At 41.4% G+C, this 16,031-nt stretch overlaps 2 protein-coding genes across 2 annotated transcripts in view; one reads left to right on the top strand and one right to left on the bottom strand.

Annotated features, from left to right (window-relative positions):
• Positions 1–16,031, top strand: part of TDRD9 (tudor domain containing 9) — a 137,587-nt gene that overhangs the window by 8,135 nt on the left and 113,421 nt on the right. The window lies entirely within an intron of this gene.
• On the bottom strand, positions 5,662–7,542 carry RD3L (RD3 like). The gene is made up of 3 exons (XM_017861905.1): positions 7,329–7,542; positions 6,634–6,937; positions 5,662–6,333 (listed from the first exon to the last, which is right to left on the bottom strand). Exons 2-3 carry the CDS (start codon positions 6,912–6,914, stop codon positions 6,036–6,038), a joined length of 579 nt encoding a protein of 192 aa, XP_017717394.1. The 5' UTR covers positions 6,915–6,937; positions 7,329–7,542; the 3' UTR covers positions 5,662–6,035.

Genomic DNA, 16,031 nt, shown 5'->3' with positions numbered 1-16,031 from the left:
AGCTAGAGGCAAGGACTCTGTAGCTGGAGCAAGTGGAGGATGTGAGTGGGGAAGCAATCACAGGTGACACCAAGGTTTCTGGCCTAGCAAGTGACAGGTATTGCCTTCAGTTTGTGGGGGAGTACCAGGATTGATTTTGAACATGTTCACTTTAAAATGCCTGTTAGACAGCAATACATGTAGGCAGTCTGGAGTTGAGGAAGGACGTCTGGCAGAACTAGACATCGGGAAGTTTAACTTCGAGACTGATGAGATCCCTTAACTAGGATGTATCCTAGTGTGTGGGTATAGAGAGAAGGGCCCACCTGGGGTGCTTGAGTGTTATAGGTGGATGAGATGCAGTGAGAAAAGGAGACTGAGAACAAGTGGTCAGAGGAACATCAAGTGAGTGAGGCCCACTTTAATCAACAACAGCTTGCTTAGTGCCCTGCACATGCGTATCTTAACACTTTCATGGGAATGCTTTTGGATGTTATTTTTCCCACATAAGAACTTATTAAGGGTACAAATTATCAGGGAATCTCCACCCCTTGGTGCAGTACCTGACATAGGAGGAACTCAGATATTTGTTTGAATGAATGGCCTAGGAGGTCACAATAATAATAGTTGTTGTTGTTGTTTTTTTTTTTTTTTTGAGACTGAGTCTCGCTCTGTCCCCTAGGCTGGAGTGCAGTGGCCTATCTCTGCTCACTGCAAGCTCTGCCTCCTGGGTTCACGCCATTCTCCTGCCTCAGCCTCCCGAGTAGCTAGGACTACAGGCACCCGCCACCACGCCTGGCTAATTTTTGTATTTTTAGTAGAGGTGGGGTTTCACTGTATTAGCCAGGATGGTCTCGATCTCCTGATCTCGTGATCTGCGTGCCTCAGCCTCCTAAAGTGCTGGGATTACAGGCGTGAGCCACCGCACCCGGCCAATAATAGTAATTTTTTTTTACAAGAGGGAAGGCAGGGCGTTTGGTGAATAGATAAGCGTGGCAGAGCGCTGTTACGTATTTACCATGTGAAAATGGAAGCAAGGTAATAACTAGGGATAATTATTATTTTCAGACGGGGTCTCCCTCTGTTGCCCCAGATGGAGTGCAGTGGCACAATCACGTTTCACTGCAGCCTTGACCTCCTGGGCTCAAGTGATCCTCCGTTGATTTTCCCGCCTCAGTCTCCTGAGTAGCTGGGACCACAGGTGCATGCTACCATGCCTGACCAATTAAAAAAATGTTTTTGGAGACACGGGATTTCACTATGTTACCCAGGCTGGTCTCAAATTCCTGGACTCAAGTGATCTTTGCACCTTGGCCTCCCAAAGTGCTAGGATTACAGGCATGAGCCACCATGCTCAACCCAGAAGACCCCAGTTATTGAATGCTTACAGTATGTCCTTATTCTAGACATGCTGAGAGTTGCTTCTTCATGCATTCCTGTCTTGATTGAATCATAAATCTCTGTCTTACTCTTCGGGCCATACTGGATTTTCCTAAGGAGTGTATCCGAGTGTGTATATAGGTATATAATCAAACAATAAAAATCACAATATCCTGGTAAGTGTACTATAAAATATTTCCAGAATAAGCGTGCTTCTCACAGTTTACATTGTTACCACTCTTGACCAAACCACTGCCATCATCTCTCGCCTGGATTATTGCAGAAACCGTCTATGTTTGGTCTCCTAACTTTTCAACCTTACCCCCCAGTAATCTAGCACCTACAAGAATGACTGGCATGATGTAGATGCTAAGTTAATATTTGTTGAATGATGGCCTGGCATAGTGGCTCATGCCTGTAATCCCAGTGCTTTGGGAAGCTGAGGTGGGAGGATCACTTGAGGCCAGGAGTTCGAGACTAACCTGGATAATATAGGGAGACCCTGTCTCTACCAAATATTAAAAAATTAGCCGGATGTTATGGTGCCTGCCTGTAGTCCCAGCTACTTGGCAGGCTGACTCAGAAGCATCACTTGAAGCCAAGAGTTCAAGGCTGCAGTGAGCTATGATTGCACCACTGCACTCCTGGGCAACAGAGCAAGAGCCTGTCTCTTTAAAAAAATTGTTGAATGAACAAATTCTTGAGTAAACCTTCACACCTGAGGTTCTTTGAGCACATGTGGGACCTCCTGTGGGATCGATTGCTGTTAGGATAAAATTTTGTCTGACTCTGCATCTAGGCTTGGCGAGCATTCCTCCATCGGGCATCTCCTCGTCTGCTGCTCTTGCTGCACTCCGGTCACGTTGGCATTTTTTCTGTGTCTTGAAGATAGCAAGCTCATTCCCACCTTGCAGCTTCCACATTGACTCTTTCTTCTGTATTCAGTGCTCCCCCTCGTTCCCTTCCCATGACAGGCTCCTTTCTTCATTTGGGACCCTGTTCAGATATCTCCTTAGAGAAGTTTCCTGTGACCTCCATAGCTAAAGCAGCCCTTCCCTCCCTCCTTTTCTTTAGTCTTTTACACACTCTCTCTAGTCTTTTAAACAACCTTTTGCCTTCTCCAAGCACTGAACTCCTGCCTCCATCCAGTCCTGTTTGTGATAACCAAAATCCAGCTCTGCCAGTTACCTTTGGATTGTGATTGTGGTTTTGGCCCCTCCCCCACCCCAAGGGAGGACCAGAAGGATTCTGAGATTTCTGGCTTGTAGAATAGAGTAGATAGGTGGTACTGTCATTTACTGAGCTAGAAACTACCAATTGATGAAATGTTTGAAGAATTATGCTTTTAGAGGGTGTGTATGTATTGGTACTAGCTGGTTCTTGAGTTCTGTTTGTCCCTTTAGAACACAAAAATTTCTCTATGACTTTGGTTTTGAACATGTTGATTTTCTTTTTTTTTAATTTTCTTTTTTGAATGGAATATACTGAAGGATGAACATGTTGATTTTAAGTTGCACGTGAGTATCCAAGAGGAGGTGTCACATAGGCAATTGGTTCTGTGCATTTGGAGCTCAGAGATCAGTTGGGGGAGGGACACAGCAGCCTGGATGTGAATCTCAGCTCTGCCAGTTATTGCTATACTGGGCAAGCCACTGGACATATTTGAGGCAGTTTGCTCATCTGTCATATGGGAATAATATCACCTACTTTATAAGGTTGCCATGAAATGCGAATGCACTCATAGTGCTTAGTATGTGCCTGCTGTGTAAAATAATTAATATTATTAAATGGATTGGGCTGGCTAGTAATGCTACCTGGAGAGCCTATTATATGTTGGGGATTATGCAGAATGCTTTTATGTGGATTCATTTATTGTTTCTGTTCCCTAGCTAAAGATTGTAGCTCCTGAAAGAATGCTGCTTTCTCTTCATAAAACACACCTGAAGTGTTCCCAGTGGTCCCCTTCCCACCTGTGCCCTCTTTATATTTTCTTTTTCTTTTTTGAGATGGAGTCTCTCTCTGTCGCCCAGGGCAGTGACGCTATCTTGGCTCACTGCAAGCTCCGCCTCCCTGGTTCACGCCATTCTCCTGCCTCAGCCTCCCGAGTAGCTGGGACTACAGGTGCCCGTCACCACGCCCGGCTAATTTTTTGTATTTTTAGTGGAGATGGGGTTTCACCATGTTAGTCAGGATGGTCTCGGATCTCCTGACCTCGTGATCCACCAGCCTCCACCTCTTAAAGTGCTGGGATTATAGGCATGAGCCACCGCGCCCGGTCCCCCCATTATATTTTCAATCCTGATTCCTTTGCCAGCTTTAGGTATTATAAATAGGCTAGTGTATAAAAACATGGATCTGTCACTATTCAGGAAGTTATTTGTATTAAAATTTCTATTCGATTTATAGGTTTTCCAGAAGTAACTACAGTTTTAAATTACTTATACCAATACTCTCACAGGACATGAGTGTTAGGTTTGCCAACAATAAAGTGAGAGATGGAAACTCAAAACTTAATGTATTTTTCCTTTCTTTTTTCAAGCTTGGGTGGAAAATTAATTAAATTGCATGTGGGTGACTTAGAGTGTCTAGGACTCATTTTCATCCTGAACTAGCGGAGTGATGTCACTGTCCATAGCTGCTTCAGTCCCCAGAAGCTTTTTGCCGGTAGTTATTTCTCCCTGTCTGAATACAGAGGATGACCCTCTCTAGCAAGTGGTATGGTGTTGTCCAGTGGCTGCTTGAGGAGCCTTGGAGAGTGAAGGAAATGATTTGCATCTCTTCATGGCATAATATTTCCTGGTATGTGTGGTGGGATGATCAATTCTAGTACTGTGCTTCATATACAAACTTCATGTTCTGCATGTTTCTTTAAATGAAAATTTTGTTCTCACCATGATTTAAGCAATGATATTTTCTTAAAACTCATGTTTGCTGTTTACTGTATTCACTGCACAATAAGTAGCTGTGTACTTTTCGGGGCATTTATCTCTCCCACACATAGTTTCCACTCTAGGAAATCTTACAGTGACTAAAGAAGCCAAAGGTAGTATGTAGGAAAACTGAAAATTTCAGAGGAGGAATGAGAGGTGTCTTTATTTTAAATCTACTTGGGACTGTGTTTCTGTTTATGTTGTCTTGTTAAACCCTAATTAGGTGGGTTGCATTACATGGTTGGGATTTAAGATCAAATTGAGGTCAGTTGAAAATGGTACAGAAGTTGGCTAAGAATGCAGGGAGAATAAAGTTAGAAGATATATATATATGTATATATATTTAGTAGTGTATATTTAGTTCTAGTCTTTTTGAAAAAAAGTGTTTTTTTTTTTTTTTTTTGAGACAAGATCTTTCTCTGTTGCCTAGGTTGGGGTGCAGTGGTGTGATCATAGCTCACTGCAGCCTTAAACTCCTGGGCTCCGGTAAGCTTCCTGTCTCAACCTCCTGAGTAGCCAGGACTACAGGTGTGTGCCACCACACCCAGGTTGTTCCAATTTTGACACATACAATTTTTTATTTTTAGATGAAAGTAAACCGGTTAATCTTCGAATATAAAGTTATAATTAGGTTCCTTGGACTTACCTTTAAGAATGAATTCTAGGCCGGGCGCGGTGGCTCAAGCCTGTAATCCCAGCACTTTGGGAGGCTGAGACGGGTGGATCACGAGGTCAGGAGATTGAGGCCATCCTGGCTAACATGGTGAAACCCCGTCTCTACTAAAATACAAAAAACTAGCTGGACGAGGTGGCGGGCGCCTGTAGTCCCAGCTACTCGGGAGGCTGAGGCAGGAGAATGGCGTGAACCCGGGAGGCGGAGCTTGCAGTGAGCCGAGATTGCGCCACTGCACTCCAGTCTGGGCGACAGAGCGAGACTCCGCCTCAAAAAAAAAAAAAAAAAAAGAATGAATTCTAGCACTTTATAAAAAAAACTGACTAATATATAGTTTCCTACTTTTAATAAAGTTATGAAAAGCCAGATTTTATACATTAAATATTTTGCTATTTCACCTGAGTATCACCAACAGTGAATGTTTTTCTTTGAGAGTAGCAGCTACTCATGTTGCTAAATCAGCCCATTTATTTTTACTGATATAATATAGAGCTGAGTTTTATTACACATTCCCTTAATGTTGAGCTTAAAAGTACTGTGATTAAAACCAAAGTTGAGTGTTGGGTTAAAGCCCTGCTTCATTTTTAAACTACATGTTATTTTTTCCCTCACCGCCCTTCTCCCCATCCCCTGCTGAGAATGATCACATAATGGGATGTTGACTTCTCATTTCTGTTATATTGTAAAGATAGGATTCACATTAATCATTTATTTAATTCTACATGTACTTTGTTGTAGAATAAAAGTCAAGGTTAATATCTAAGTTTTGTACAGAATTTGTCAAACTTCATACTAAAGTTGATTTAGTTCCTGTGAGGTGGGTTTGAGGTATAAGAAAATACTTCAAACATTTTTTCAAAATACTTAGGAAACATTTTAGTTAAAAGCATACTATTCAATGAAAACATAGCATGTTTAGAGTGGTTAAAAAAAGAATACTATTGAAAACATAGGATACATCCACAGGATACTGACCTTGTAACATAGAAAAACTTTAAGTCACATCACATTTTCTTATTCTTAATATTAAGAGTTCTAAGGTGGTCATAAAAACTCCTCTAGTTGTAAGTAACTTAACTAGATGGGTGATAATATGGTAGGTTCCATATTCTGTGTGAGAACACTGGGAACCTGTCCTTTGTGTTTCTATCTACGTAACTGGAAATGGTGGGTATTTCATCTTTGCCTGCCCTCTTGGAGCTGTCACCTAGGATCACAGAAGGAGCAGGGCAGTCTGTGCTCCCGGAGTCCTCCAGGTCCTCTTGCTCACTCCCTCTGTCATAGCTGCTTAGGAAGTCTTTCAGAACTTGCTTGAAGATGTAGACTATTTCCCATGGCAGTACATCATTTTCTGCCAAAAATTCTCGAAATCTGGAGGGAATGTGGTAGTGAATATTCTGTTTAGAACATTTTTTGTTATATCTCCTTATCTCCAAAATACAGCTAGAATAATGTGCTTGTATACAAGTTACCCACCTTTTGAGTATTAATGCATGTTGTTTTAAAATTATGCTTCTAGTAAAGAAATTTTAGATGTAATTTAAAACCATTTCTCACCAGATATCTACACAGTTAAAGAATTTACATGATAGAATACAATTTCTAGTCAAAATGTATGAGGAACTTAGACTTAGCAGTAGCGAGTATCATAAGAGAACATAGTATTTTTACCTGCTGAGAATAGTTCCAGTTTGGCAGGGTTGAACTTGTGAGCAAAGAACTTCAAGTTGTCTTTGTTCAGTCACTGGGATAGTTGTGTGGGGATTCTGGTAGTTTCTGAGCCAGTTGTAATCCACACCTGTTTTTTTCACTTTTTGTTCATTTTCGATTTCTTGTATTAATCTCTCTCGCTCCTTTAGGTGCCATTTTAATTCCCGAAGCAGAGTCTTTGTCACTACATCTGAGCCAGCATAGTGTCTGGGTTTGTAGGAATCGTTTCTGGGCCATTTCATCCAGCCAAAAGTGGCATTTTAGCCTATGGAAATATTTTCCCGTGTTTATTTGCTCAAAACGTTATGGTTCTTCTGAGCAAATATTTGTTTCTTTACAATGAATTTGCCCGAAAAGTGCATGTTTTTTTTTCACAGGTTAGCTATGCAGGTCAAAATAAGATTAGAACATGGATTAACGTCTTAATTTTTAACTAGGTCAGTGGCAGAAACCAAGCTTTGAAAATGCTTTTATGTAGCTTAGCAGAAATTAGATATACAAAGTCAGAGATAATATATAGGCTGAATGATACCCGAAAATAACACTAACACTTGCTGTGAAAAGTTTTTAGGAGACTTAAAATGTTAATGTCGAGGCAAGTGCTGCCTGTAAATACTTTTGATTTATGTTTTGTATAGAAAAGGTTTAAAGCTTACCTGTTAAGTTGATGGGCTGATGTGATGATGCCAAAGAGTTGCCTGAAATTGGTGACGGAGCTGTGTTTCACTCGGACATGTCTTGCTCTCCTGGATGTGTCCTCTGTTGAAGGAATGCACTGCCTTATTTACCCACCAAAATTGTATTTGAAATAAATAACTTTCTATGTTAGGAATGAGGCTGTGATGTCTTCATTTGGAGAGAATGCTTATTCACCTTGTAAGTAAGCTAGAAGAAATGACAAAAATAACTTACTATTTAATCTTCACAAGTTATATAATGGTCTGCCTTTTGAATGTAGCTCAATCTACTTGAAAAAAATGCCAGCAGCTATGGATGCTGGTCCTAAATGCATTCCGACATGTCTTTGGTAATGAAATGAAGAATGGTCGTCTAAAGCACCACAGATGCGCTCCGAGCTGCAGTGAAGACTGTCGCATGATGTGATGCTTTGCTGTGCACAGCTGTAGGTCACAGTTTAGTGCTATATTTTTATGCCTGTAGAGCTCTAAAAATAACCATGTTGCTTTTATTCTTCAGCTTAACTTTCAGGCCATTTGGAAGCCGGGTCATTGTCCCCTCTAGTGAAAATAGGAAAAATAGATCAGACTTGACTATTTGCAAAACATACATTCTGAGAAAGCTCATTGTAATTGAGCGAAATAGGTAAAGAATGCTGGTGTGAATCATAATTGTGAACTATTTAGCAAAGGTTACATTCTGTATTCATTTTGTTTTTTCTCGCAAAATAGTTAAATTTGTATATTTAAGCAAGTTGAAATGCTAGGGAACACAATAAACGCTTAGCTAGATAACTTTAAAATATACTTTGTAATCTCTGAAAACATGGTAATAAGGCAGTAATTGGTTGTCAGGGAAAAATAGAGGCATAAGAATATACAAAGTTCAAAACAAAATCTTGTAATTCATCATAGAAAAATCATTTTAGTGTTTTTTTTTTGGAGCTGAGGATGAAAACTTATTTACTGTTTAGGTGCATATTGGTTTGTAATGGTCGTTATTGTGCCATTTCTTTTTTCTTTCTTTCTTTCTTTTTTTTGAGACGGGGTCTCCCTCTGTCCCCAGGCTGGGGGGCGGGGCCAGATCTCAGCTCACTGCAAGCTCCGCCTCCCGGGTTTACGCCATTCTCCTGCCTCAGCCTCCTGAGTGGCTGGGACTACTATAGGCGCCCACCACCACGCCCGGCTAGTTTTTTTTGTATTTTTTTTGTTAGAGACGGGGTTCACCGTGTTAGCCGGATGGTCTCGATCTCCTGACCCCGTGATACACCCGTCTCGGCCTCCCAATGCTGGGATTACCAGCTTGAGCCACCGCGCCTGGCCATTCTTCTTTTTTTTTTTTTTTTTTTGAGAGCGGAGTCTCGCTCTGTCCCCAGCTGGAGTGCAGTGGGAGCCAGATCTCAGCTCACTGCAAGCTCCGCCTCCCGGGCTTTGACGCCATTCTCTCGCCTCAGCATCCCAAGTAAGCTGGGACTACAGGCGCCCGCCATCTCCCGGCTAATTTTTTTGTATTTTTTTTTTTTTTAGTAAGAGACGGGGTTTCACCGTGTTAGCCAGGATGGTCTCGATCTCCTGACCTCGTGATCCGCCCGTCTCGGCCTCCCAAAGTGCTGGGATTACAGGCTTGAGCCACCGCGCCCGGCCTCTTTTTTTTTTTTTGAGACAGAGTCACATTGTGTCACCAGGGCTGTAGTGCAGTGGCATGATCACGGCTCCCTGTAGCCTCAACCTCCTGGGCTCAAGTGATCCTCCCACCTCAGCCCCCTGAGTAGCCAGGACCACAGGTGCATGCCACAGCATGCCTGGCTAGTTTAAAAAAAAACACACATGCACACATGTACATACATATATGTTTTATATATGTACACGCACACATGTTTTATATATGTACATACATGTAGACATTTTATACGTGTACATATATGTATGCATTTTATATGTGTACACATGTGTATATATGCATGTAATATACGTATATATGCACATAGGTATATATACATACATGTATTATATATGCATATATAACTATACACACATATACATACACACACACATACTTTTTTTTTTTTTTTTTGTAGAAATAAGGTCTCCTGGTGTTGCCCAGGCTGGTCTCTACACTGGGCTCAAGTAATCCTCCTGCCTCAGCCTCCCAAAGTGCTGGGATTACAGGCGTGAGCCACTGCACCGGCCCGTGCTAATTTTCTATGCAAGTGTTTGTCTTTTGCTAAAGGGTAGATAGAATATAAAAGGTCTTTTACTCTCCAGTTCTCTGTTAAACGACTGCATAGTGGTTTTCCCTTTATAATATTTGTTTCTTCTGTTGCTTTTCCTTTCAAATGAGCCATGAAGAATAGATATTGTTTACATCAGATTTGCATGTCATGCATGATCAAGAGCGATGTGTGTGGTCATCCTACAGCTCCTATTGCTTGTATGTTACAAAAGCCAGATGTCAGGATTCATGATTGTCAACTAGATGGTTTTCACATTACATTGCGTATACTGTTAGGAGAAGGAAAGGAGTAAAGTTTATCATGATAGAAGTGTCCTACCAAATTTTATACTAAAATTACAGTGAATCTTGCCGCATACTCCTTTGAATAACCTCCTTGTTACTGCATACACTTTTTTTCCTCTGAAATGGTAGCAAAATATCAGAACATATTGGATATGGAACTTAAGCCAAATTTCTGTTCAAGGCCCTCTGCAGTCTTACATTATCCCTCCTTCAAGGCCCTCTGCAGTCTTATATTATCCCTCCTTACCTGGATTGGTTTCTTGCTGGACCCTAGAGCATACCTTTTGTTTCAGCCAGGCCACATTGCCCCTGACACTTGCCATGCTTACTTCTGATCCTTCAGCTTTAGTTCAACTGTTTTTTCTCTTCTGAAAAGCTTCTTCTTTGTCTTTTCATGTATCCACATAGTAATTCTCTTTTCATGGACCAGCTCAAATACCAACTCATTTTTTCCTTCAACCTGAGGGTCAACGTGAACATCTTCCTTGGCCCTACTTTTCCTTGGAACTCTGGTTTTATTTATCTTCACTGTTAAACTTATAGAAAGACTGGTTTGGTCTGTGTTCCTCTTTTCTCTTCCCCCGACCCTTTTTTTTTGGACGGAGTCTTGCTCTGTCGCCCAGGCTGGAGTGCAGTGGCGTGATTTCGGCTCACTGCAACCTCTGCCTCCTGGGTTCAAGTGATTCTTGTGCCTCAGCCTCCCTCGTAGCTGGGATTACGGGTGTGCGCCACCACACCCAGCTAATTTTTGTATTTTTAGTAGAGATGGGGTTTCACCACGTTGGCCAGGCTGGTCTTGAACTCCTGACCTCAGGTGATCTGCCCGCCTTGGCCTCCCAAAGTGCTGGGATTACAGGCATGAGCCACAGCACCTGGCTGCTTTTCCCTTCTTCCTAATCCTTTCCAATTAGATCCTGCTCTGTTCTCTACTGTAATTGCTGGCTTTCAGTCACTTAGCAGATATCTATTGACCGTCTGCCAGGGCCTGGATAGTCAGGGGCTGAGGTGTAGCAGTGAACAAAACAGACCTAGTTCCTGCTCCCAAGGAGCCAGCCTCCAAATGTGAAGACAAATATAAGTAAACAAATCATCCAGTAAGGTAATTATAGATGGTCATAATCGATTAATGTACTTGGAGCACTTCTCCCACTTAGAACTGGAGGTCAGAGAAGGCCTTTTTGGGTAGTGGGTGTCCTTTTAACAGAGATTTAAAGATCAATGAGCTAGCCACTGGAAGAGCTTCTTGAAGGCAGTCTTCCTTCTCCACTTACTTGTTTGACACTTGTCTTGCCACTGAAACCATTACCAAAGACCTTTTCAGAACTTTTCTTACCACCTTAACTCACATTGAGTATACCTTCCTTTGAACTTAATTGTGTGAACCAATTTTTCTAGTACTTAGTGTGTGCTACTTGCCTTACACATTTTATTTTGTCCTGCCTCCTGAGATTATCAGATTGAAGTAGAGACCCAAATAATTCTCTGATTATAGTATTTCTTCTACTACTATGTAGATAAAGAACATAAATATTTGTAAGTAAAGGTAAGGAAGTATCTTGGATTGTATTTATCTTACATTTTAATGAGTTGAATGAATTGTTTCTGATGAATTGCAAACTTAGTAGGATATTTTGTGTGGATGACATAAAGCTTAAGCTATCAGGTCATTTGCTTTTTGGTCATTGTCATAGTTTTCTAGTTTACACCTTGTTAGCTAAGTATTAAATTTTATAAGACTTAAAATGAAATAGGACCATGTCATGCATAATATATATGTGTCTATGTAAAATTTTAAGATCTGTAAGGAAGTACATAAAAAGAGAAAAGTTTAGAAAGACAAAGTTTTGGAACGTTGAAAAGCAAGTTAAGGAGCCAGGCATAACTTTTTATATATTACAATCAGGGCTGCTTTATATAATATTCAACAGTACTTGATTGCAATCAAAGAAAGATTTTTCATTGTGGGAAGATTCATGTCTTTCTGTTTTTTTTTTTTCTTCTTTTGAGACAAGGTCTTGCTCTGTCACCTAGGCTAGAGTACAGTGGCATGGTCACAGCTCACTGCAGCCTCAGCCTCCTGGGCTCAAGATATCCTCCCACCTCAGCCTCTTAAGTAGCTGGGACTACAGACACGTGCCACCATGCCTGACTAATTTTCAAATGTTTGGTAGAGAGTGGGTCTCACTCACCATGTTGCCCAGGCTGGTCCTGAACTCCTGGGCACAGGCAATCTCCCACTCAGCCTCCCAGTGTGCTGGGATTATAGGCATGAGCTGCTGTGCCCAGCCTGTTTTTATTCGTTTTGCTACTGAATTAAAAGTTCTGGGTTATTGCATCATTTTTCTTAAGGTAAAGTACATTTCTATGGAGTTGTTCATATTAAAAACACTCAACAGGCCGGGCGCGGTGGCTCAAGCCTGTAATCCCAGCACTTTGGGAGGCCGAGACGGACGGATCACGAGGTCAGGAGATCGAGACCATCCTGGTTAACCCGGTGAAACCCCATCTCTACTAAAATACAAAAAACTAGCCGGGCGAGGTGGTGGCGCCTGTAGTCCCAACTACTCGGGAGGCTGAGGCAGGAGAATGGCGTGAACCCGGGAGGTGGAGCTTGCAGTGAGCTGAGATCCAGCCACTGCACTCGAGCCTGGGTGACAGAGCGAGACTCCGTCTCAAAAAAAAAAAAAAAAAAAAACTCAATAAAGTAGGAATAGAAGGAAACTACTAGCATAATAAAAGCCATATATGAAAAGCCCACAACTAACATCATACTTGATGAAAGATTGAAAGCTTTTCCTGTAAGATCAGGAACAAGGTGAGGTTGTCTCCTTTCACCACTTTTACTTAACTTAGTACTAGAATTTCTAGCCAGAGCAATCAAGGAAGGTTAAGAAATAAAATGTAGGGCCGGGCGCGGTGGCTCAAGCCTGTAATCCCAGCACTTTGGGAGGCCGAGACGGGCGGATCACGAGGTCAGGAGATCAAGACCATCCTGGCTAACACTGTGAAACCCCGTCTCTACTTAAAATACAAAAAACTAGCTGGGCGACGAGGCGGGCGCCTGTAGTCCCAGCTACTCGGGAGGCTGAGGCAGGAGAATGGTGTAAACCCGGGAGGCGGAGCTTGCAGTGAGCTGAGATCCGGCCACTGCACTCCAGCCTGGGTGGCAGAGCAAGACCCTGTCTCAAAAAAAAAAAAAAGAAAAAAAAAAAATAATAATAAAATACTCAGGGATTAACCAAAGAAGTGAAAGTCTTAGACAATGAGAAGTGCAAAACATTGCTGAAAGAAATTAAAAACATAAACAAATGGAAATACATCCTCTATTCATGGATTGGAAGACAATATTGTTAAAATGTCAGTACTACACAATGTGATCTACAGATTCAATGCAATCTCTGCCAAAATCCTAATGACTTTTTTTTTTGTAAATAGAAAAATCCATCCTGAAATTCATATGGAATATCAAGGAACCCTCAATAGTCAAAACAATCTTGAAAAAGAAGTACAAAGCTGGAAGACTCACACTTCCTGATTTTAAATCTTACTACAAAGCTACAGTCATCAAAACAGTATGGTATTGGCATAAAGACACATAGACCAAAGGAGTAGAGAGCCCAGAAATAAACCCTCATATACATGGTCCATGATTTTCAGTAAGGGTGTCAACACCAATTAATGGGAAAAAGACAGTCTTTTCAACAAATGATGCTGAGAGTAGTGGAAATCCACAGGCAAAATGAAGTTGGATTATTACTTTACACCATATACAAAAATTAAGTTAAAATGGATTAAAGCTCAAAAGTAAGACCTAAAACTGCAAAACCCTTACGGGAAAACTGAGGACACAAACTTCACATTGTATGTGGCAATAATTTCTTGACTATGACCCCAAAGGCACAGGCAACAAAAGAAGAAATAGACAAATTGGACTTGATGAAAGATTTGTATATCAAAAAACTCAACAGTAAAAAGGAGCTCACAGGATGGAGAAATATTTGCAAATCATGAATCTGAAAAGGGATTAATACATAGAATGTATAGAGATTTCCCAAAATGCAACAAGAAAAAAACAGATGTTTATTTTTTTAAGAGACAGGGTCTCGCTCTGTTCCCTAGGCTGGACTGCAGTGGTGCAATCATAGCTCACTTCAGTCTCGACCTCCTAGGCTTAAGTGATCCTTCTGCCTCAGCTTTCCAAGTAACTGGGACTATAGGTGTGCATCTGTGTGCCTGCTATTTTTTTTATTTTTATTTTTTGTAGAGACAGGGTCTTACCATGTTGCTCAGGCTGGTCTTGAACTCCTGATTTTGAGTCATCCTCCCACCTTCACCTCCCAAAGTGCTAGGAATATAGGCATGAGTCATTGCACCTGGCAAAAAAGTTGATTCAAAATGGGCAAAACAGGAGTTGGTGAGGATGTGGAGAAATTGGAACCCTTGTGTACTGTTGGTGAGAATGTAAAATGGTGGGGCTGCTGTGGAAAACAGTATGGTGGATCCTCAAAAAATTAAAAATAGAATTACTATATGATTCAGCAATTTCACTTTTGGGTATATATCCAGAAAAGTTTAAAGGAAGACCTTGAATAGATGTTTGTACACCTGTGTTCATAACATCATTATTCACAATAGCTAAAACGTGGAAGCACCCTGAGTGTCCATTGATGGATGAATAGATACAGTGTGGTATATCCATACAAAGGAGTATTGCTCAGCCTTAAAAAGGAAGAAAATTCTGACATAACGCTCTGACATAGATGAACCTTGAGGACATTATGCTAAATAAGCCAGTCACAAAAGGACGGATGCTTTAGCCAGGCACTATGGAGTGTTCCTGTAGTTCCAGCTACTTGGGAGGCTAAGGTGGGAGGATTGCATGAACCCAGAAGTTTAAGGCTGCAGTGCGCTATAATTGCACCACTGCACTCCAACTTGGGCAACAGAGCAAGACCCTGTGACAGAGTGAGACTCCATCTCAAAAAAAAAAAAAAAAAAAAAAAAATCCTCAAAAGGACAAATACTCTGTGATTCCACTTATATGACATTCCCTAAAGGAGTCAATATCATAGGGCCAGAAAGTAGAATGGTATTTGTTGGTGGCTAGGAATAGAGGGAAATGGGGAGTTATTGTTTAATGGATACAGAGATTGTTTTACAAGATGGAGTTCTGGAGATGGATGGTGGTGAAGGTTGCATAACATGAATGTATTTAATACCGCTGAACTGTACTCTTAAAAATAGTTAAGATGGAGGATACTTTTGCTGAAAGACTTGTGAATAGCATGATTCATTTCTAGCAGAGGCTAAGTTTAGGACAGCAGCTTCCATTGAGAAGTCTTTCTGTGTCGTGAATAGCATTTTAATGACCTCTTGGCTCACATAAGCAAACAACATAGGGATGTATCTGCTATCAAAATCCATGAAGCAGGGGTCTAGATGAGATTATATGATGTCTTGCAACGTGTAATTCATTTTGCTAGTAGAAGAATTCTTTGTAGAAGTTGGCAGATTGAAGTGTTTTTTCAGGGGAGTAAATCCTCCAAACAAAAACAATCCAAAATATAGTCAGTCCAGGTCCTGGTTTTAGTTATTCTTTGACCCCTGATTATAAACAATTTCATGTATGTTTTCACTGTCTTCTGGTTATGATACCCAGGGAGTCGTGCAATATGAATAACACAATGGTCAACCTCATATATTTGTGATTGCAACAATAACTTTGAAGGTTATGACTCATGAAGACACAGAAGCTCTAAACAACGCTGGCTTTGCCAATTTATTTTATTTTATCTTATTTTTGAGATGGAGTCTCACTCTGTCATCCATGCTGGAGTGCAATGGCATGATCTCGGCTCACCGCAACCTCCGCCTCCCGAGTTCAGGTGATTCTCCTGCCTCAGCCTCCCGAGTAGCTGAGATTACAGGCACCCACCACTACACCTGGCTAATTTTTGTAGAGACAGGGTTTCCCCATGTTGGTCAGGTTGGTCTCAAACTCCCGACCTCAGGTGATCCACCCGCCTCGTCCTCCCAAAGTGCTGGGATTACAGGCATGAGACACCATGTCCGGCCGGCTTTGCCAATTTAAACAAATCCTGGTTTGTTTCCTTCTTCCCTCCCTCGCTCCCTCCCTCCCTCCCTCGCTCCCTGCCTCCCTCCCT

This window comes from Rhinopithecus bieti, unplaced genomic scaffold, assembly GCF_001698545.2.
Source record: "Rhinopithecus bieti isolate Rb0 unplaced genomic scaffold, ASM169854v2 scaffold_61461, whole genome shotgun sequence".
NCBI classification, from domain to species: Eukaryota; Metazoa; Chordata; class Mammalia; order Primates; family Cercopithecidae; genus Rhinopithecus; species Rhinopithecus bieti.
This window is presented reverse-complemented; position numbering and strand designations above follow the sequence as displayed.